At 37.6% G+C, this 17777-nt stretch overlaps 1 protein-coding gene across 2 annotated transcripts in view; it reads left to right on the top strand.

Annotated features, from left to right (window-relative positions):
* MAP3K5 (mitogen-activated protein kinase kinase kinase 5) overlaps window positions 1-17777 on the top strand; it is a 169284-nt gene that overhangs the window by 40471 nt on the left and 111036 nt on the right. The window contains exon 2 of one of the 2 annotated variants that reach the window (XM_070417761.1): window positions 11871-12010. The exons of the other annotated variant lie outside the window; for it this stretch is intronic. Coding sequence (XP_070273862.1) covers window positions 11871-12010 — 140 coding nt within the window. The remainder of the gene's footprint in view (window positions 1-11870; window positions 12011-17777) is intronic. 2 annotated transcript variants of the gene reach the window in all.

Below are 17777 nucleotides of genomic sequence, written 5' to 3'. Positions count from 1 at the left end.
AGAAAGTAATTGATTTTTGTATATTAACTTTGAATCCTATAACCTTGCTATAATCCTTTATAAATTCTAAGAGTTCTTGGTCAATTCTTTCAGATTTTCTTTATAAACAGTTGTGTCATCTGTGAACAAAGACAGTTTTATTTCCTCCTTCCCTATCGATATACCCTTTATTTCCTTTTATTATCTATTGCATTAGCTAGTACAATGTTGAAAAGGACCAATGAGAGGGGATGTTTTTGCCCTGTTCCAAATCTTCTTGGGAAAGCTAGTTTCTCACTATTAAGTATGATGTTAGCTATAGGGTTTTTTTTTAGACATTTGAACACAGACTTTTAGTCTTTTGATTCAATAGCAAATTGTGGACATTGTATTCAGGCTTCCCCAGATGTAAACTTCTCAATATAAGTGATTATGATTGGAATGTTATGTATAGAGTAATTGCAGTTTTGTGCCCATATCATATGTGTGTGTTTTTATGGTAATTATATAGGGAAAAGCTTACAAGGAGATACACCAAAAGATTTAGTATCTCAGGTTGTAAATTTTAATAATAGATCATTTTAATATGTATAATAATTATATCTTTGATACTGAGGACTACATATGTATTTTAGAGTTGACAACATTTAAAGTTTTATCATTTATCTGGATATATTACTTCACAAATTTAGTAAAGAGGTTCACATTGCTGGAGTCATATTGATAGTCCATTGCGCTTTAGCCACAGAAACCTTATTGATAGAAAAGCAATTGCATTATGATAATGGGATTTGGTTAGAGTTACTGGAAATTTAACATGAGGAAGTAAATAGTGGCTTACCATTTTCATTTAACTCTCATTTCTAAAAAGAAGTTAAAAATGTAGCACTTCAGAGTGATAGGATATGAATAAGTGGCAGAAAATTGCTCTTTTGTTGTTGAGCACTCAAGCTCCTTTTCACAAGTCTGCTTTATTTGTGACGGTAGGTACAAAAGGAAGATTTGGATAGTTTAAGAAAATATTTTTTAATGCTTTTTCTAAAAGCAAGCTAATATGAAATCTATTTCAGGAATTATAGTAAAAATGTAGATTACTAGTGGTAGGATTATGGATGGTGGAATTTGAGGTCTTTTTTTCTGTTACTTTTTTTCATTGTCTTAATCTTGCTCTTCAAGAAATCACATGGGAGTGGAAATGGCCACGGAGAATACAGTCTTTCAAATTTGGCTTCCTGGTTTAAACCAGTTCCCAAACAGCATTTGGAACTTTTAGTCCGAACTGAGGGGTACATGGTCTGCTGTAAAGTCAGCTCTGGCTTGTTGATGTAAAAAAGAAACCTGACCTTGGATGGGTATTTTCAGTAAGAAACAGCAGAAACATGAGAAGACAAAGATAAGCTCTGGGAAGAAGATATAGATTCCAAAAAAGGAAAACCAAGATTAAAGGTGAAAGAGGGGCATGGTAAAAAAGAGGGACACACACACACACACACACACACACACACACAGACCAAAGAAAAGGTAACAAATCCCATCAAAATGAAGTGCATTTCACTGGGAGGAACAAGGGGCTAGAGTTCAGAGGCTGTCTTATATTCTTGTCCATGCCATTCATACAGTTTCCCCCATTACCTTGGCCTGGGAGATGTGGAACATACAGTTCATGTCTGAAAATAATTTGAAGAACATCCAGTGCCAAGCTTAATGGAGTGGCAGCAGAATAGGGAGGTTCTTACTGAGCTTTTGGCAGCTGCAGGTGACAGCACAGTGGAACAAGAACTGCCCCATTGCTCAGGGTGACAGTGAAGGGGGGACATGACCAGAAATTACAGTAGACTGTAGACATAGTCTGGGATTGTTTGAAGCAAACCAGGATATGTATTGAGCTGGCTGCAGTTGTTTGCCCTGGTCTGCCCCCTGCAAATCCTAAAATAGCAACTACAAATATTGGTTGTTTCCATTTGGTCCAGGGCTTCTCTTGAAGATCTTTAGCGATTTTGTCAAAGCAGCAAAAGTGTCTGTTGAGAAGAATGAAACTCATTTTATGGATTTCATCTCTTGTTTATTAAATAGGAAAAGTACAGGAACCTATCTATCAATTATTGACCATTCCTTTTTAAAAAAATATATATTTTTATTGATTTCAAAGAGGAAGGGAGTGGGAGAGATAGAAACATCAATGATGGGAATCATAGATTGGCTGCCCCCTGCATGCCCCCCCCCCCCCCACTGGGGATTGAGCCCAAAACTCGGGTTTATGCCCTTGACTGGAATCAAACTGGGACCCTTCGGTCCGCAGGTTGACGCTCTATCCACTGAGCCGAACCTGCTAGGGCTTGACCATTTTTGATAGTGGGAATAAGGTATAAAGGCACCTTCCAATTCTTAGCCCACTCACTAATAATAATGGCTAACATTCATTGAGGGCTCACTGTTGTTCAGCCCTTTCTGTGACAGACTGTTGTTATTCTCAATAGTTAGAGAAAGAACCTGGCTGGGCTTAGGCCAAGGATGGGGTGGGGAACTCAGGCCCAGGGATCCCCACAATGTTCCCTGCACAGCTGGAGTGCAGACTCAGGCAGCTCCACTCTAGGCAGCTACACCCCACCTGGTGGGAGGGACACCTGGCCATTTGTAATGCCTGGGCAGTACTGACTACAGTAGGCCATGCTTATTTCCATCTCCCTTCCTTTCTGCACCTCCTTCAGATCACATCACTTTGTTAGGGAAGCCCCACTAACCAATCACTTCTCTCTGTTGCACTTTTTCAAATGCCCAGTATTTTGCATTCATCACACTTAGTATGGTTTGGATTTGTTTTTGTATGATTGTTTGAATGTCTGTTCTCTAGATCATAAACTTTCTGAGGGAAGGCAGTCTGTGCGTGCATCTGTGTGTGTGTTTGTATTGAACTTTGTATTCCCTGGGCCTGGCATGTGATAGGGGCTAGTGAACATGGGTTATCCTGGCCACCTTCTGTGTTGGAGCTGATGGAGCTACGGGTCACTCTCAGTCCCATTGCAGTTGCTCCAAGTACAGGTATTCGTGCTGCCTGAACTCGACTCACTGTAATTTTAGTTCTTTCTCTCATTCTGTTTGATTGTTAATGTACATATAGAAACAAATGCTGAGAATTCAGGAGATATATAGCTCTCCTTGAAGTGAATTAACTTGGTTAATTTCATTTGGCAAATATACTTTTGTGCTCCTCCCTCTCTCTGAATACTTGGTGGCAGGAGTGATGTTTTGGTGACTTACTTTGTGGGCCAAGGGCAACCTGGGAGGCTCTCCTGTTATGCAGCAACCTTACCTGTAAGTGGTTTTTGCTTGTCTCTTCCTGCTTTAGCAATGTGAATTAGAAATTGTCCCCTTGCTATCAAATGCCTCTTCTCCAGGGCTTTCTATTCAACTATTAGGTACCCCCTGCCTTCTAGTACAAACGACCAGGTACAGCTGTGGGATTTCGAGTGAAGGGAGCTATGAAATGGGAAGAGACGTGAAACTCCCCTTGGGCCAAGGAGTAGGGAATACTCCAGTGACGCGCAAGGGAAGGAGATGTATTTAGTAATGCAACTTAGAATGTGTAAAGGCACAAGCAAATTGAAATATCTCTCTTCCCAGCAAGAAGAAAGTTTTTACTGAAAAGCATTCCCCCAAAAGCATTGTGCAGTTTATTGCATTGCCTGTAAACTTCCTGCAGAAAGACCAGATAGAGCGATAGACCTTCCCTCAGTCAGTGGGTGGTTGTGCACATGTCCATCAGGTGGTGGAGCAGTAATCCTGGCAGAGACAAACTCCTATGTTATGCAAGCACAGAGCAGCCGGAAATGCCAGTCCTTCCCAGTCCCTGTGTACTGGAATATCACCATTTCCCAAGGCTTACTTGAAGCTATTGCCTCTGCAGTGCCTCCCGAGACTGCCATCAGAATTAATCACTCCTTGTTCTGTGCTCCCTTGGACCATTTATCATTTAATTTGACCTTGGACTTGTGCAGCTCACATGCATTCGAAGATTATAAGCTCATGGAAGAGCTGGTGCTGATTTCTTTGGCCCTTTCACAGGTACCTTGCACAGAATAGACAATTAAACTCAACAAGTGTGGGAGCAGAGGAAAGGGAACATTTCCAGAGTGCGGGGATTGAAGGAAACTTAAGACACCCAAGTCTCCTCTATCGCTTGATAAAAAGCCATTAGAAGGCTCTAAGCATAACTTAGTAGGTAATGCAAGGAACGGGGCTGTCATGTCATTTCCTCACTTGCCTATAGCTGTGTCTATGCAACTGACTTACCCCATTTTCCCCATTGGAGGGCTGGTGAAGGGGTCTTTTCTTTCCTGTCTTCATTCTAGTGTGGTTGGTCTTTAAAAGTACTGTCAGTTCCCTTTTAAAGTGACATTTGTATAATCACATTAAGGTGTCACATTAAAACAAAGAAAACTTAACTAGAGAGGATGTGAACTCCTTAAGACTGACGGATTTAATTTTAGTTGGAAGGAAAAAAAAGGACCCAGACTATTTCATTACAGTCAGTTAAGGTCAGCCGCCTAAGTCTGTCAGCAGCAAAAGGATTATTTAACAATGAAGAATTTTGATTCTATGCACCCTTTCTAATAAGTCTTCCTCAAGAAGGAAGTTTTAACTCCCCACACCAAGAATGAATCATTGCACTCAAATGGAATGTCAACACATAAGCTGTGGAGTGAAGTCATTATTGGCAGAATCATATTTGCACATCTGTTGTGTTAACAGAATTACAGACACTCCTAGAAGAAGATGAATAAGTTGAAACAAAAGTGTGCACATTTTGACTAGATGCCGATTATTTATTAGGTATTGAAAGTGACTTTGACAGACAAAGGAAGGAGAAGCATGGCATGTTTTGGAGATGTTGAAGAATCCTGACTTGGAGAGATTTCCACTTGCTGACACCGTAGGCAGCCTGGAGCACTGTGGAGCTCCTGGGCACTCACCTACGCTGCTTTAGGGTCCAATTGGGCTTATGAGTGCAACAGATGACGGCCATAAATGCAAGACAAAAAAAAAGCTTTTTCAAACTGACCTGCTCACCAGGGTAACTATTTCTGCCAAACAAGTACTGTGCAAGCTGGGTTTCTTTCATTTTACTACCTATATTCTTTCTATAGCAGGAACTGCCTGGTGTTTATTACTTGCAGTTAAACTTCTTATGGCATGAGGAATAACACTGTTTGATAAGGAATACGTACACTAACAGTTCATTATTTTCTTGTTTTAATATGGGAAGTAAATTCCCATACTGCATTTTTAATCTCTAAAAGATAAGGGCTCCTCCCACAGTCTCTTATCACACTTAAAATAATTTCATCAAACATCCTGCCGGTTGTCAAATTTTCTTATAAATGTAATGATTTTTACATGTTTGTTTTAGTAGATTCCAAATAAGGTCCATAATGTTGCAATTGATAATGTCCCTCAGTTTCTTTTAGTATCTACTTCTCTACCACCTCTCTCCCACATTCCTCGCTAATGTCTTTGTTGAGGAAACCAGGTCAGTTTTCATGTAGAATTTTCCACTCTGCTTTTGTTTATTGTTTCCCTGCTTTTAATAACTATTATTGTTTATGTAAATACAGCAAACATACTCGACAGCCATTTCCCTAGACAGAATGAGAAAAATATCTTCTTAATCAGAACAACCTCACACATGAAAAAGGGCCACCGCCAGTTTTGCTAGAGCACGCCATCAGGTAACATTCAAGTGTTCCCTGGCCTCTTTCTGCTGTTTCTGTGTGAATAATTATCCTATGTAATAAGAGGGTAATATGCTAATCAACCGAACGGTGGAATGACGAGTCACTATGACGTGCACTGACCACCAGAGGGCAGAGCCCCAGTCCGCAGGCCCCGATCGCCTGATGGTGAATGGGGAACCGGGGGTGGGTGATGGTGGATGCCGGCAGTGCCAGGCCAAGGCCCTCACCCCACTGGTCGCCCCACACACAGAGGGCGACCTGCGGTGGGGGACGGGGCCTGCCAGCAGGCGGATCGGCCAACCTCTTGGTCCCTCCCCTTGGCCGACAGGCTCTGATCGCCCAGTGGGGGGCGGGGCCAGCTGGCAACATCTGGGAAAGATGGCCCTGATCGCAGGCCAGGCCTTGGGACCGTACCTGTGCATGAATTTCATGTGCCGGACCTCTAGTAAAGGTATAAAACAATTAGGGCAGAATGTCACTTGGGATGCACGAGGAACAATCAGATTTTCTTCAAAAATTATCACAAATCAACTCTTGTAACCTTACACAATGCAAGTACCAATTAAAGCACATGATTGATTCCGATTGGCAGGGAGGACTCTTGTGTAAGGGTCTTAACAGTTGCAAAGAGCTATTCTGTGTGTTTGGGAACTTTACTGAGGCGTAAATGCAGGCAGCTTTGATGATTTAATTAAAACTGAATATGAGAAAATGAAAAATAGCATGCACCATAACCACAATAAAAACTACAGTAAAAATCTAAAAAGAACCTTCAAAATTCTCATGAGTGCCTCTGTCGGTATCTAATGAAAACATATTGATTACTTAAAGACTGAAATGTATTATATAAAATGAGTTTATAGAGATCAAAGTTGATTATTGTAGACTCTTAAACCCAGCATACCTTTGGGAAATATTATTTCAAGAAGAAAAATAGTTTTCTGTGGTGCTATAGAAATGTGCACCAGCAAAGCAGCCTCATAAACCTTAGAGTTTATTTTCACTTATACTTTTCTTACATTACACACTCTATAGATCACTTGACCAGGTCTATTGTTATTGCCATGACATTAAAAAATAAATTCTTAAGGTATAAACTAGACCCTATATTAACTTAGAAAGAGAATAACACTTTGATATAGGACCTATTTGTATTTCTTTAATAAGCAAAATTTTGTAGGGAATGGCTGTGCCTTTGGCCAGGGAAATAACACTTTATAAAGTACTTGGTACGCATTAAAGATACAAATTGTGGTTTATTTACTTTCCTGTGTACTGATATGAAGGATTCACTGAAATACTGAATCTAGTTAGAGTATTTACAGGGCTCCCCTAATGACACTAACCTACCATCAAAATCCTGTGTGTTTGAAATTCTTCTCTAATTGGTGGGAAAGATTATTTTATTTGCTCAGTCTTCCTGTGACCTAAAATATTCACTGGTAAGATTGAGATTTTAATGTCTGGTGAGGCTTTTGTCTATGTCCCGTAAGCAGAATAAAGTTGAAATGTATTCCCTTTTTATGATATGCTCCTTACTTTCATTTAAGGCAGATAGAAGTAAGGAAAAAAAATAGAGCTTTTGGTTCCTATAAAGCTTGGATCCACATCTTGCTTCTATTACTTGAATAGTTAGCATTCTTACTACGGTAAGTGATGGAAGCATTAACCTCCTATGAATGTGTGCTCTTTCCCCCTCACATTCTCTAAAGCTGGAGCGTCATGACCTGAATTCTGGCAGCTATTGCTGGGCAAGGGGACTGTAGTTCTTATAATGCCTGTCTTGTTTGGCTCCACACCCTCCTTTTCTCCCTGGTTCTTCCCCTCTTCTCCCCCCTGTCTCTCTCTGATCTCTCTCTCCCCTCAAAGCTTCTCCCTTTTCTTCTACCCCCTCCTTTTGTAAGGCTCTCTTTTTAAAAGCTAGTCTCTGGAGGTGAAAAATGTCCGTCTGATTACCTACCTTCCAGGCTTCACTTTCCAGGTTAGAAAAGCCCACCTCAGTGTAATAATCAAACAAGCTAACTAGGGCTGGGGCAGGGACATGGTTTACATTTGCTTTAGCAATATAAGATGATTCATGTTTGAATCACTGTGCATGCATTTATTGGAGATTAGTGATGAGGTAATTATGGGCCAAAATATACTGTTGACACAAATATGCATAGTATGGTTAACCAAATAACATATAAGAAAATGAAGTTATACTTGTGAAATTAAATGAGTAGTAATTTATAGCAGGAATTGCCAAACTATGACCAATTCCGGACGACAATAATTCTTATTCTATCCTTCCTAAAAATTTCAGTAACACTAGCTGCACAATAGTTTTGCAATTTCCCAACATTGTATGCTTACCAGACTTCAGAAAACTGACTAGTTAATTTTTTTTTAACTTTCAGAACAGAGAGCAGATAACAGAAAACCTTTTATATAATAGGTGCTCAGGATATTTGTTGAACTAAATTGGGTCTTCTTGAGGATTAATCCATTATGACTGGGTGGGATAGTTCTATGAAAACTTGGGCAATTTCTTTGGAATTTTGGAGCACTTTGTAGACTAATACAAACTAAATCACTACTGGGGCTCTTGCTTTGTCATCAGTGATCTGATGTCTAAGAAAAACATTTGCATAGGTAAAAAGGAACTAAAGATTAATGTCTTCCTTCCATTGTGTTTTTCATAAGCAGTAGCAGGTCATGTGAGATATTTAAATAACACATATGATATTATGAAGGAAAATTAAATAAATAAGAAAAAGAAACACAGACCATGAACCACTGTTATTTGATGAGCCAAAATGCAATTAGGCACAATAGTTTTATATCATTGCCTTAACAAGTTATTATACTTTAACAAACACCTGGTAAACCTAATTTATCTCCATTTTACAGTAACTCTATTTGAGAAACTACACCTTAGGTAAAAATGTAAGATTTTTGTGCCTTTGCTTATACTTTTAAATGATTGACTTAGTCTTAAATTTTTAAATGTGGCAGTTATACTCACACTATTACCACAAAACCCAGTTAGATAGTTATTTAAGTGCATTTACTCATGAAATAAATTACAAGAGTAGGTGTTTTGGTCACTAAATATATTTTTGTACCTCATTTGTGTTCTGATCTTTGGAACCTCCATATCCAATAATTATAGAGTGTGGCTTCATTAAGAATTAAGAGCATAGACTCTCCAACCAGACTGCCTGAGTTCAAATCCTGGTACCATCCCTTTTAGCTGATTTTGGACACATTACTTAGACCTTCTCTGCCTCAGGGTTCTGAAATCATATTACCTACCACAAAGGGATATTATAAAGATTGAGTTAATATTTGAAAAGCATATAGTAGCCCTAGCTGGTTTGGCTCACTGGATAGAGTGTCGGCCTTTGGACTGAAGGGTCCCAGGTTCGATTCCTGTCAAGGGCATGTACCTTGATTGCAGGCACATCCCCGGTAGAGGGTGTGCAGGAGGCAGCTGATCAATGCTTCTCTCTCATCGATGTTTCTAACTCTCTATCCCTCTCCCTTCCTCTCTGTAAAAAATCAATAAAATATAATTTAAAAAAAGAAAAAGAAAAGCATATAGTACCTGACACATAGTAATATCTGAATATGTGCTTGATACATTCAGTGGATTTTAATAATTGTGGAATATTTTGTTCAATTTTTTATAATTATATCATACTTTGCATTTTTAGCATGTCGTAGGATTATTTCACAAGGAAGATGACTTTTGCCAATTTATTTTACTACTTTTGAGAAGATATCCATCAGAGTCAGAAGGTAGCCATGATAGGATATTTTCTTTAGTTTGGTAATCAAATATTACTGTTTAAAAAATGCTGTTACTGGAAGTCCTAGCCAGTATAACATGGCAAAGCAAAACAGAGAACAAAAAAAGAACACAAAAGACATTCACGTTAGAGAGGAAAAAATAAAATAATTTCTAGTTGCAGATGACATGGTTGTCTTTGTAGAAAATCCCAAAGCATGTCCCCACCCCTCCAAAACCCCCTGGAACGAATAGTGAGTTTAAGTGAAGTCTCAGGATACAAGGTCAATATACAAAAATCAGCCGTGTTTTAATATACTAGCAATGATCAACTGGGATTTGAAATTTTAAAAAGAGAAACATCTAGAATAGCACCAAAAACCCCCACAAAACCCACTTAGGCACAATTTTAACAAAATATGTGCAAGAACTGTACATTAAACTTAAAAAAATATATTGATGAAAGAAAGGAGGCCTGAATAAATGGAGAGATATGCCATATTCATGGTTTGAAAGACTCAATATTGTTAAGATGTCAGTTTTTCTAAAAATGATCTAAGGATTCAATACAATCTCAGCCAGGATCCCAGGAGGATTTTTTTTGTCGCTATTAACTGATAATTCTCAGCTACCAACTGACTGTAAAATGTACATAGGAAAGCAAATATAAGTATAATACCTAAAACAGTTTTGAAAACAGAAGAATAGAGTTCAAGGACTCATAGTGCATCATTTCAATACTTACCCCCCCCCTCTCTCTCTCTCTCTCTCTCTCTCTCTATATATATATATATATATATATGGCTAAGTGATTGACCATCCGACCAATCAACTGACCAGCTGGTACATATGATGCACACTGTCAATTTAAAAATAAACGTTGAATCGAGCATGCGCGATATGTATAAAGCTCTCGCTGGTACCAATCACAAGTGTGTTTTAATTTTATAATACTATATTATATATACTATTTTGACATGTAATTTTATGCAGTAATGTAATTACCACACGAATCTTTCTTCTAATTAATTTCCTTTCAATGTGCACGAATCTATGCAACGGGCCACTAGTAAAGCTATAATAATCGAAGCAGTTTAGTATTATCAAAGGTAGACACATAGATCCATGGAACAGAATAGAAAATCCAAAAATAGAACCACACAAACATAGCCATTGAATTAGAGAGAATCTTTACAACAACTATGAAACTTGACCTGTACCTCCCACCATTTACAAAAATTGACTCAAAATGGATCATAGTTTTATGTTTTATTTTAGCATCAAATTCCATGAGTCAGATTTCTGCAAATAACACACCTCCCCCCCACACCCCGACCACACACACACACCTCGTCACTATTTTAACTTAGCTGGTATTTTTCTTTGCATGGCTCTCATTTGTTTTTCACCAGCTCCTGTTTTATTTGGTTTCCTTCTACCCCATTTTATATTGCCTCTTGTTTTTAAAATGCTGTGACTGACTGTGAGTGGCTGGCATCTGTGGGAGGAGGAAGCCGGTGTGGTTGTGGGAGGCAGTTGAGGGATGGATGGGTTAAAGTGACTAATTTTTTTAATGTGTTGATTTTTGAAGTAGAGATGTTGAGGACCCCTAAATCAAAGCACTTGGGGCATCTGTGGAGATGCTGATGATTTTTTTCCATTGAACCACCCTTGCATTCTCAAAGTAAATTTTAAACTAATGATTTAGTGTTCTTATAGTATAATACTTGGTGAATTTTGTTCATTTTTCTTTCATATCTTTGTGTATAAATAAATTTAAGGCTAATCTGAATTTCATTTTTGTAACATTAATATCAATTTTTGGTATCAGGTTAATACTACCTTGGTGTTAGGCATTTCTGAGCTTTGGAAGAATTTGTATATGTGGTTATATTTTCTTTCTTAGTCGTAATTTTCTGTACCTTTGCTTTCCATTTTTCTTGATTTATACTTGCTATGGGCATGCTAGATATTAAAATACATCTCTGGATTAATTCCCAATCTTACCTATTTGCTTTTTAAAATCTCATTTTATAGTTATTACTTATTGCTGCTTCCTATGGATCTGCTTCTGCAACCTTAGTTAACTTGTTTTAATGTTGAAATTTAACAAAGAACAGCTCCACTTCTGACCATTGCAAACGCTCCTTAATTTTCAGTAATTATATCATCCATTTCTTGTTGTTGTTTTTTTAATAAAAAAAATGCAGTTTGGCTACTTTTTATAAAACCACTTTCGGGTAGAATTGCAAATTCAAAATTTAGTGGTAAATGTAGAGGGAAAAATCCCTATCATTTCTTCATTTACTAAGTTATTGAAACCAAAATGTGCTTCCTGGGCATTACTTAGGTGTCATCTTTGGGGGGACTTTGTTTTCTGTTTGCAGATATTGCTGTGGTGGAGATGAGCGATGCCTTCCGGCAGCCGTCCTTGTTCTACCACCTTGGAGTGAGAGAAAGTTTCAGCATGGCCAACAACATCATCCTCTACTGTGATGCAAACTCAAACTCTCTGCAGTCACTGAAGGTACCTCACTTGTTTACTAAATAGTTACTTTAGGCACCAGAGTTTTAAGGGTACCTCTCTATCATCCAAAAAAATTTAAGTAGCTTATTTTGTGAAAGGATGTTTTTGTCAGTTAGCTAAGTTGTGAAGTTTATATAGAATTCAATGTAGAAATTTGATGGTACACAGGTAGGAAAAAACTTAATGTTGAGGTCTGAGCTCCAGTTAGAGTCACACCTGAGTAGACCGTGTTAATAGGAAGTCAGTACATGCACTGGAGGAAGACAAAGAGTTTGCATAAGCTATGGTCAAGCCTCATGCTTGTCACCATTGGGGGTTTTGTGGGGCATACCTGCCTCCAACTAGAAATACTATGCTACCTACTGAAAGTACTCCAGAAAGTCTGTGAGTATCACTAGACAATTGACATCCTCTTTCACAGGGATATGACTTCAATTAAGATAAAAAAGGGGGAATAACAACTCACTGTATTTGTCTACAAAATTCAGTGTATCCCGTCATTCTCTCCATTATAGGAATTGAATGATGAGGGTATATCCTCCATCCAAAAAGATTGCCTGAAATGCTTTTGCAAGGCCAAATAATTTTACACTGTGTGATTCGTTGAAAAGCATCTAACAGTTCAGTGAAGGTTGTGCTGAGCCTCATATTATCATTTCCTTTGTGAAACTTCTGGCTTGCTTTATGTGCATTTTTTCATCTATATCTTTCAGTTTCCAAATCAAAGCCAGCCTTGGTATGTGGAGCCCTAAAACCCAGAGCCATATTCCTAATGGCCTAGTAATTGTTATATGATGATCTCTATCCCCAAATCCATGCAAAAAAAGTAATAGTATTTTGCTTTTATGTGAGTATCTAAAGCTTGTATGTCTTTCTCTGAAAAATCTTCCGTTTCTTTTAGTAAACACATTGACTAGACGCCAAGCATTTGTGCTGGGCATTGATAGACTATCCCCTTTCAGAATACTCTGAATTACTCCTATGAGATTTATCACTACTCTGCCTAAATCTCTTTTTTACCTGGAACAATTCTTTAAGAACCCCTGACTTAATTTTACCCCAGTTTTTCTACTTTAATTAATGCATTATAAAGTTTTGTGATGGTGTATTTTGCATTATACATAAATTGACTTGCTACTATTTACAACATATATTGCAGTTGATGAAGTGAGATTATTTTATGTAATTTTTTATTCAATATTTTTGCAATATTTTAAGCAGGCAGTATTTTTTTTTTTTTTTCATTTTATTTATTTATTTATTTATTTTTTTAATATTTTTTTTTTTATTTTCCTCTTAAAGTATTACAAAGGGTATTACATAAGTATCCTTTCCCCCCCCCCCCCCCCCCGCCCTTGACAAACCACTACCCTCCCTTACCCCCCAGTGTCTTATGTCCATTAGTTATGCTTATATGCATGCATACAAGTCCTTCGGTTGATCTCTTACTCCCCTCCCTCCTGCCCCCCAACTCTCTCTGGCCTTCCCACTGCAGTTTGACAATCAGTTTGAGGCAGCTCTGCCTCTGTATCTATTATTGTTCAAAAGTTTGTAATGGTCTTTATTATCCATGAATGAGTGAGATCATGTGGTATTTTTCCTTCATTGACTGGCTTGTTTCACTTAGCATAATGCTCTCCAGTTCCATCCATGATGTTGCAAATGGTAGGAGTTCCTTCTTTTTAACAGCAGCATAGTATTCCATCGTGTAGATGTACCACAGTTTTCTAATCCATTCATCTACTGATGGGCACTTAGGCTGTTTCCAGATCTTAGCTATGGTGAATTGTGCTGCTATGAACATCTGGGTGCATATATCCTTTCTGATTGGTGTTTCTGGTTTCTTGGGATATATTCCTAGTAGTGGGATCACAGGGTCAAATGGGAGTTCCATTTCCAATTTTTTGAGGAACCTCCATACTGCCTTCCATAGTGGCTGCACCAGTCTGCATTCCCACCAGCAGTGCACAAGTGTTCCTTTTTCTCCACATCCTCTCCAGCACTTGTCGTTTGTTGATTTGTTGATGATGGCCATTCTGACAGGTGTGAGATGGTACCTCATTGTTGTTTTGATTTGCATCTCTCGGATGATTAGTGACTTTGAGCATGTTTTCATATGTCTCTTGGCTTTCTGAATGTCCTCTTTTGAAAGGTGTCTATTTAGATCCTTTGCCCATTTTTTGATTGGATTGTTTATCTTCTTTTTGTTAAGTTGTATGAGTTCCCTATAAATTTTGGAGATTAAGCCCTTATCAGATATGACGTTGGCAAATATGTTTTCCCACGAGGTGGGTTTTCTTGTTGTTTTGTTGATGGTTTCTTTTGCTGTGCAGAAGCTTTTTATTTTGATGTAGTCCCATTTGTTCAGTTTCTCTTTAGTTTCAACTGCCCTAGGAGCTGTATCAGTGAAGAAATTGTTTTGGCATATGTCTGAGATTTTGTTGCCTTTGTATTCTTCTAGAATTTTTATGGTTTCCTGTCGTACATTTAAGTCCTTTATCCATTTTGAGTTTATTCTTGTGTATGGTGTAAGTTGGTGGTCTAGTTTCATTTTCTTGCATATGTCTGTCCAATTTTCCCAACACCATTTATTGAAGAGACTATCTTGGCTCCATTGTATGTTCATGCCTCCTTTGTCAAAAATTAATTGAGCATATTGGTTCGGGCTAATTTCTGGACTCTCTATTCTATTCCACTGATCTATATGTCTGTTCTTGTGCCAGTACCAGGCAGTTTTGAGAACAGTGGCTTTGTAATACAGCTTGATATCTGGCATTGAGATCCCACCTACTTTGTTCTTTCTCAGGATCGTTGCAGCTATTCGGGGTCTTTTTTTATTCCAGATGAATTTTTGGAGAGTTCGTTCTAGATCTTTGAAGAAGGCCATTGGTATTTTAATGGGAAGTGCGTTGAATGTATAGATTGCTTTGGGTAGTATGGACATTTTAATGATGTTGATTCTACCAATCCAAGAACATGGTATGTTCTTCCATCTGTTTATGTCTTCCTCTATCTCTTTTTTCAACGTCCCTAAGCAGGCAGTATTGTGTTGGACATTTTCACTCTACACTACTTTTATTCTTGCCCTACTGATATCTGGTGATTATTTTATGACCACTCTTAGGGAAATTTTTTAAGTGAATTAAAATTAAATTTGAGAGAAAGAGATAAAGCTAATCTTATCAGAAATTTGTATGGGACAACTAAACTGACTTATTGCATTGCTTTCAGCTAGACTTTGTATAGAGGTGTTATTGTCATTTTAATAAAATAATTTTTTAAAAGGCTAATCTATCTAAAACATACCTATGTGGCTTGTACATAATAGCTGCTTGTTATTGAGCACTTACTATGGGCTAAGTACCAAGTGCTTTATCTGCATACATTTTCACAGTAAATTCTTAAAATATGCCTGTGAGGTATATATTCTGTCACCATTTTATGAAATTGCAAATTGAGGCTCAAACAAACTCCATCATTTGCCCAAGATGATATAGTTAGCAAAATTAGGGGCCAGGTCACTGTGGCTGCAAAGCCCATCCTCCTTAACCACTCAACTTTACTGCAGTTACTTCTAGTTAGAAGGATATCAGACATTCCTGCTAAGTGTGTTTATTTCAAAAAGCCCATCAACTATGTCCCCTGCATTCCATGCAAAGCCTTCTTTCTTTCCTCATCTTCCTTCTATTAATTTAAGCTTCTGCCATTTTTTTTTATTTAGCTTGTTCCCAGCTCAAATGGGTGTCTGATGGCAGAGGACAAAGGTCCTTTGGGATAGAAAGTGGTTTTTTTTTCAGTCTAACAATTTCCTCTGAGCTCAAGAAATTCCTCCAATCCTCTGCTACTGAGAAAAGTCTGTGTGTGTGTGCGTGCTTAATTTTATTTATTCCTGTTTCAGTTAGTTATAGGTGTAACTGGTATCTCTGCCATCTACCAATAAAGAGGAAAACTGCTGTGAAATAAGGCAGAACAAGAGATATTTATAAATAATATGTTATGTATGGATATTTGTGGGATAGAATTGGGAGGGGAAGACAGGAATCTTCAACTATATCTGTAATATTATATGTCTAAGTTTAGGTGGTATATACAGGATGTATGATCATTTGTATACAGTTGATATACTTGAAGTAGTTCATAACTAAGCTTTTTTTAAAAAAAGGAAAGAACTAGATTGCTGTACTCTGTCATTTTCTGTATCCATCAGGATAATTTACATACATATTGGGCATTTGAATTCCAAAATATTTTGTTTCTTTTTCCCAGCTGCGATTAGAAAGCCTCATATGTATTTGGACTTTTCTGCACTAAGATATCTCTATTCACATTTTATCCATTAGAATAAATGTTTCTCTAGAGATTGATGTGCATATCAGTTAGTGCTGACATAGTTTTATGAAACAGAATGATTATGTGGGATTATCCCTTGTTCAAGAAATTTAGTTGTATTTTCTCTTTAATCATTAGTTGAAAAGTTGCTTTACCAATGGATTTTCCAGAAATCTATCAACATGCTTACTCTTTCACTGCCTCACTGAATACAGTACATACATTTATGATGGCTGTGACACTTACTCTGTCTTAGTGCATCTGATACTTTTTAGATTGGGATCAACTAGCATGAAATTTTGGGTGCACAAACCAAAATCTGTAACACTATCACTAAATTGGCCCTTTAAATATCAGCAATTTTTAACAGTATGGTGGTTTCTCAAAAATGAATCTGTAAATAAAATAGCCAAATGATCCATCCTTTCCACTTCTGAATATATACCCAAAAGAATTGAAAGCAGGATATCAAAAGATATTTGTATACCAGTGTTCATAGCATTATTCACAATAGCCAAAAACAACCTGAATGTCCATCATGGATGAAGGGATAAACAGTGGTATATACACGCAATGGAATATTATTCAGCCTTAAAAAGGAAGGAAATTCTGACACATGATACAATAAGGATGAACTCTGACATAGTTGCTCATTCAGACAATTCCGTGGTGCCTAGACCCATGCATGATCTTTTATCTGCAGGTACAGAGGGACCCAATCTCCCTTAGAGTTTGTGTGTGAAATTGGACATTAAGCCTGTTTTTCTGGTTCTCATTCATATCCACTTCAAGTAAATGGTTTTAATGTCCAATGTTGTAAATTTTGATGATTGTACCAGTCTCTAGTAAATTGGTGAGGACACCAAGGTAATTTTTGCAATTAATAATACCTTGAATTTAAATTGAATTGTTACCTCTGTTTGGTAAATCTACTCAGATTCCAGAGTGTTCTTAAACCCATAAAAACTTGTATTTTGCTCTTACATTATGACTTCCTTTTCTTAAAGTTTTATTTCCCTTACCAAGGTAAATAGCTAAGATGAATTTAGTTTTAGGTTGAATTTAGTATATGAAATTAAAATTTATATTTTTTTTAAGGATTTGATTCTTTTACTTTAACAATTACTTTTTACTACATTCTTTTCAATACTTGAAAATAACACCTAACTTGGTCAATGGTACAAAGTATATGGTAAATGTTAGGAGAGACGGTAATTTGAAAATATGATCCTATGAAGTAGTGTAACAGTTTGTGCACCAGAAGCATTGGCCCTGCCCCTTTTAACAGTGCTGCCTCTGGACATTCCCGCAAGTGTCTGCTCACTTGATGACCCACCATTGACTTGTAAACCATGGACCTCTGTACTCTCTCAACCCTGTTCAGCATCGTCATCACATACATTTCCTCTTACTGTTTCATGGAAAGCTTTTTCCATTC

This window comes from Myotis yumanensis, unplaced genomic scaffold (assembly GCF_028538775.1).
Source record: "Myotis yumanensis isolate MYYU_CA2020_CCGP unplaced genomic scaffold, mMyoYum1.0.hap1 SCAF_6, whole genome shotgun sequence".
Lineage (NCBI taxonomy): Eukaryota > Metazoa > Chordata > Mammalia > Chiroptera > Vespertilionidae > Myotis > Myotis yumanensis.
This window is presented reverse-complemented; position numbering and strand designations above follow the sequence as displayed.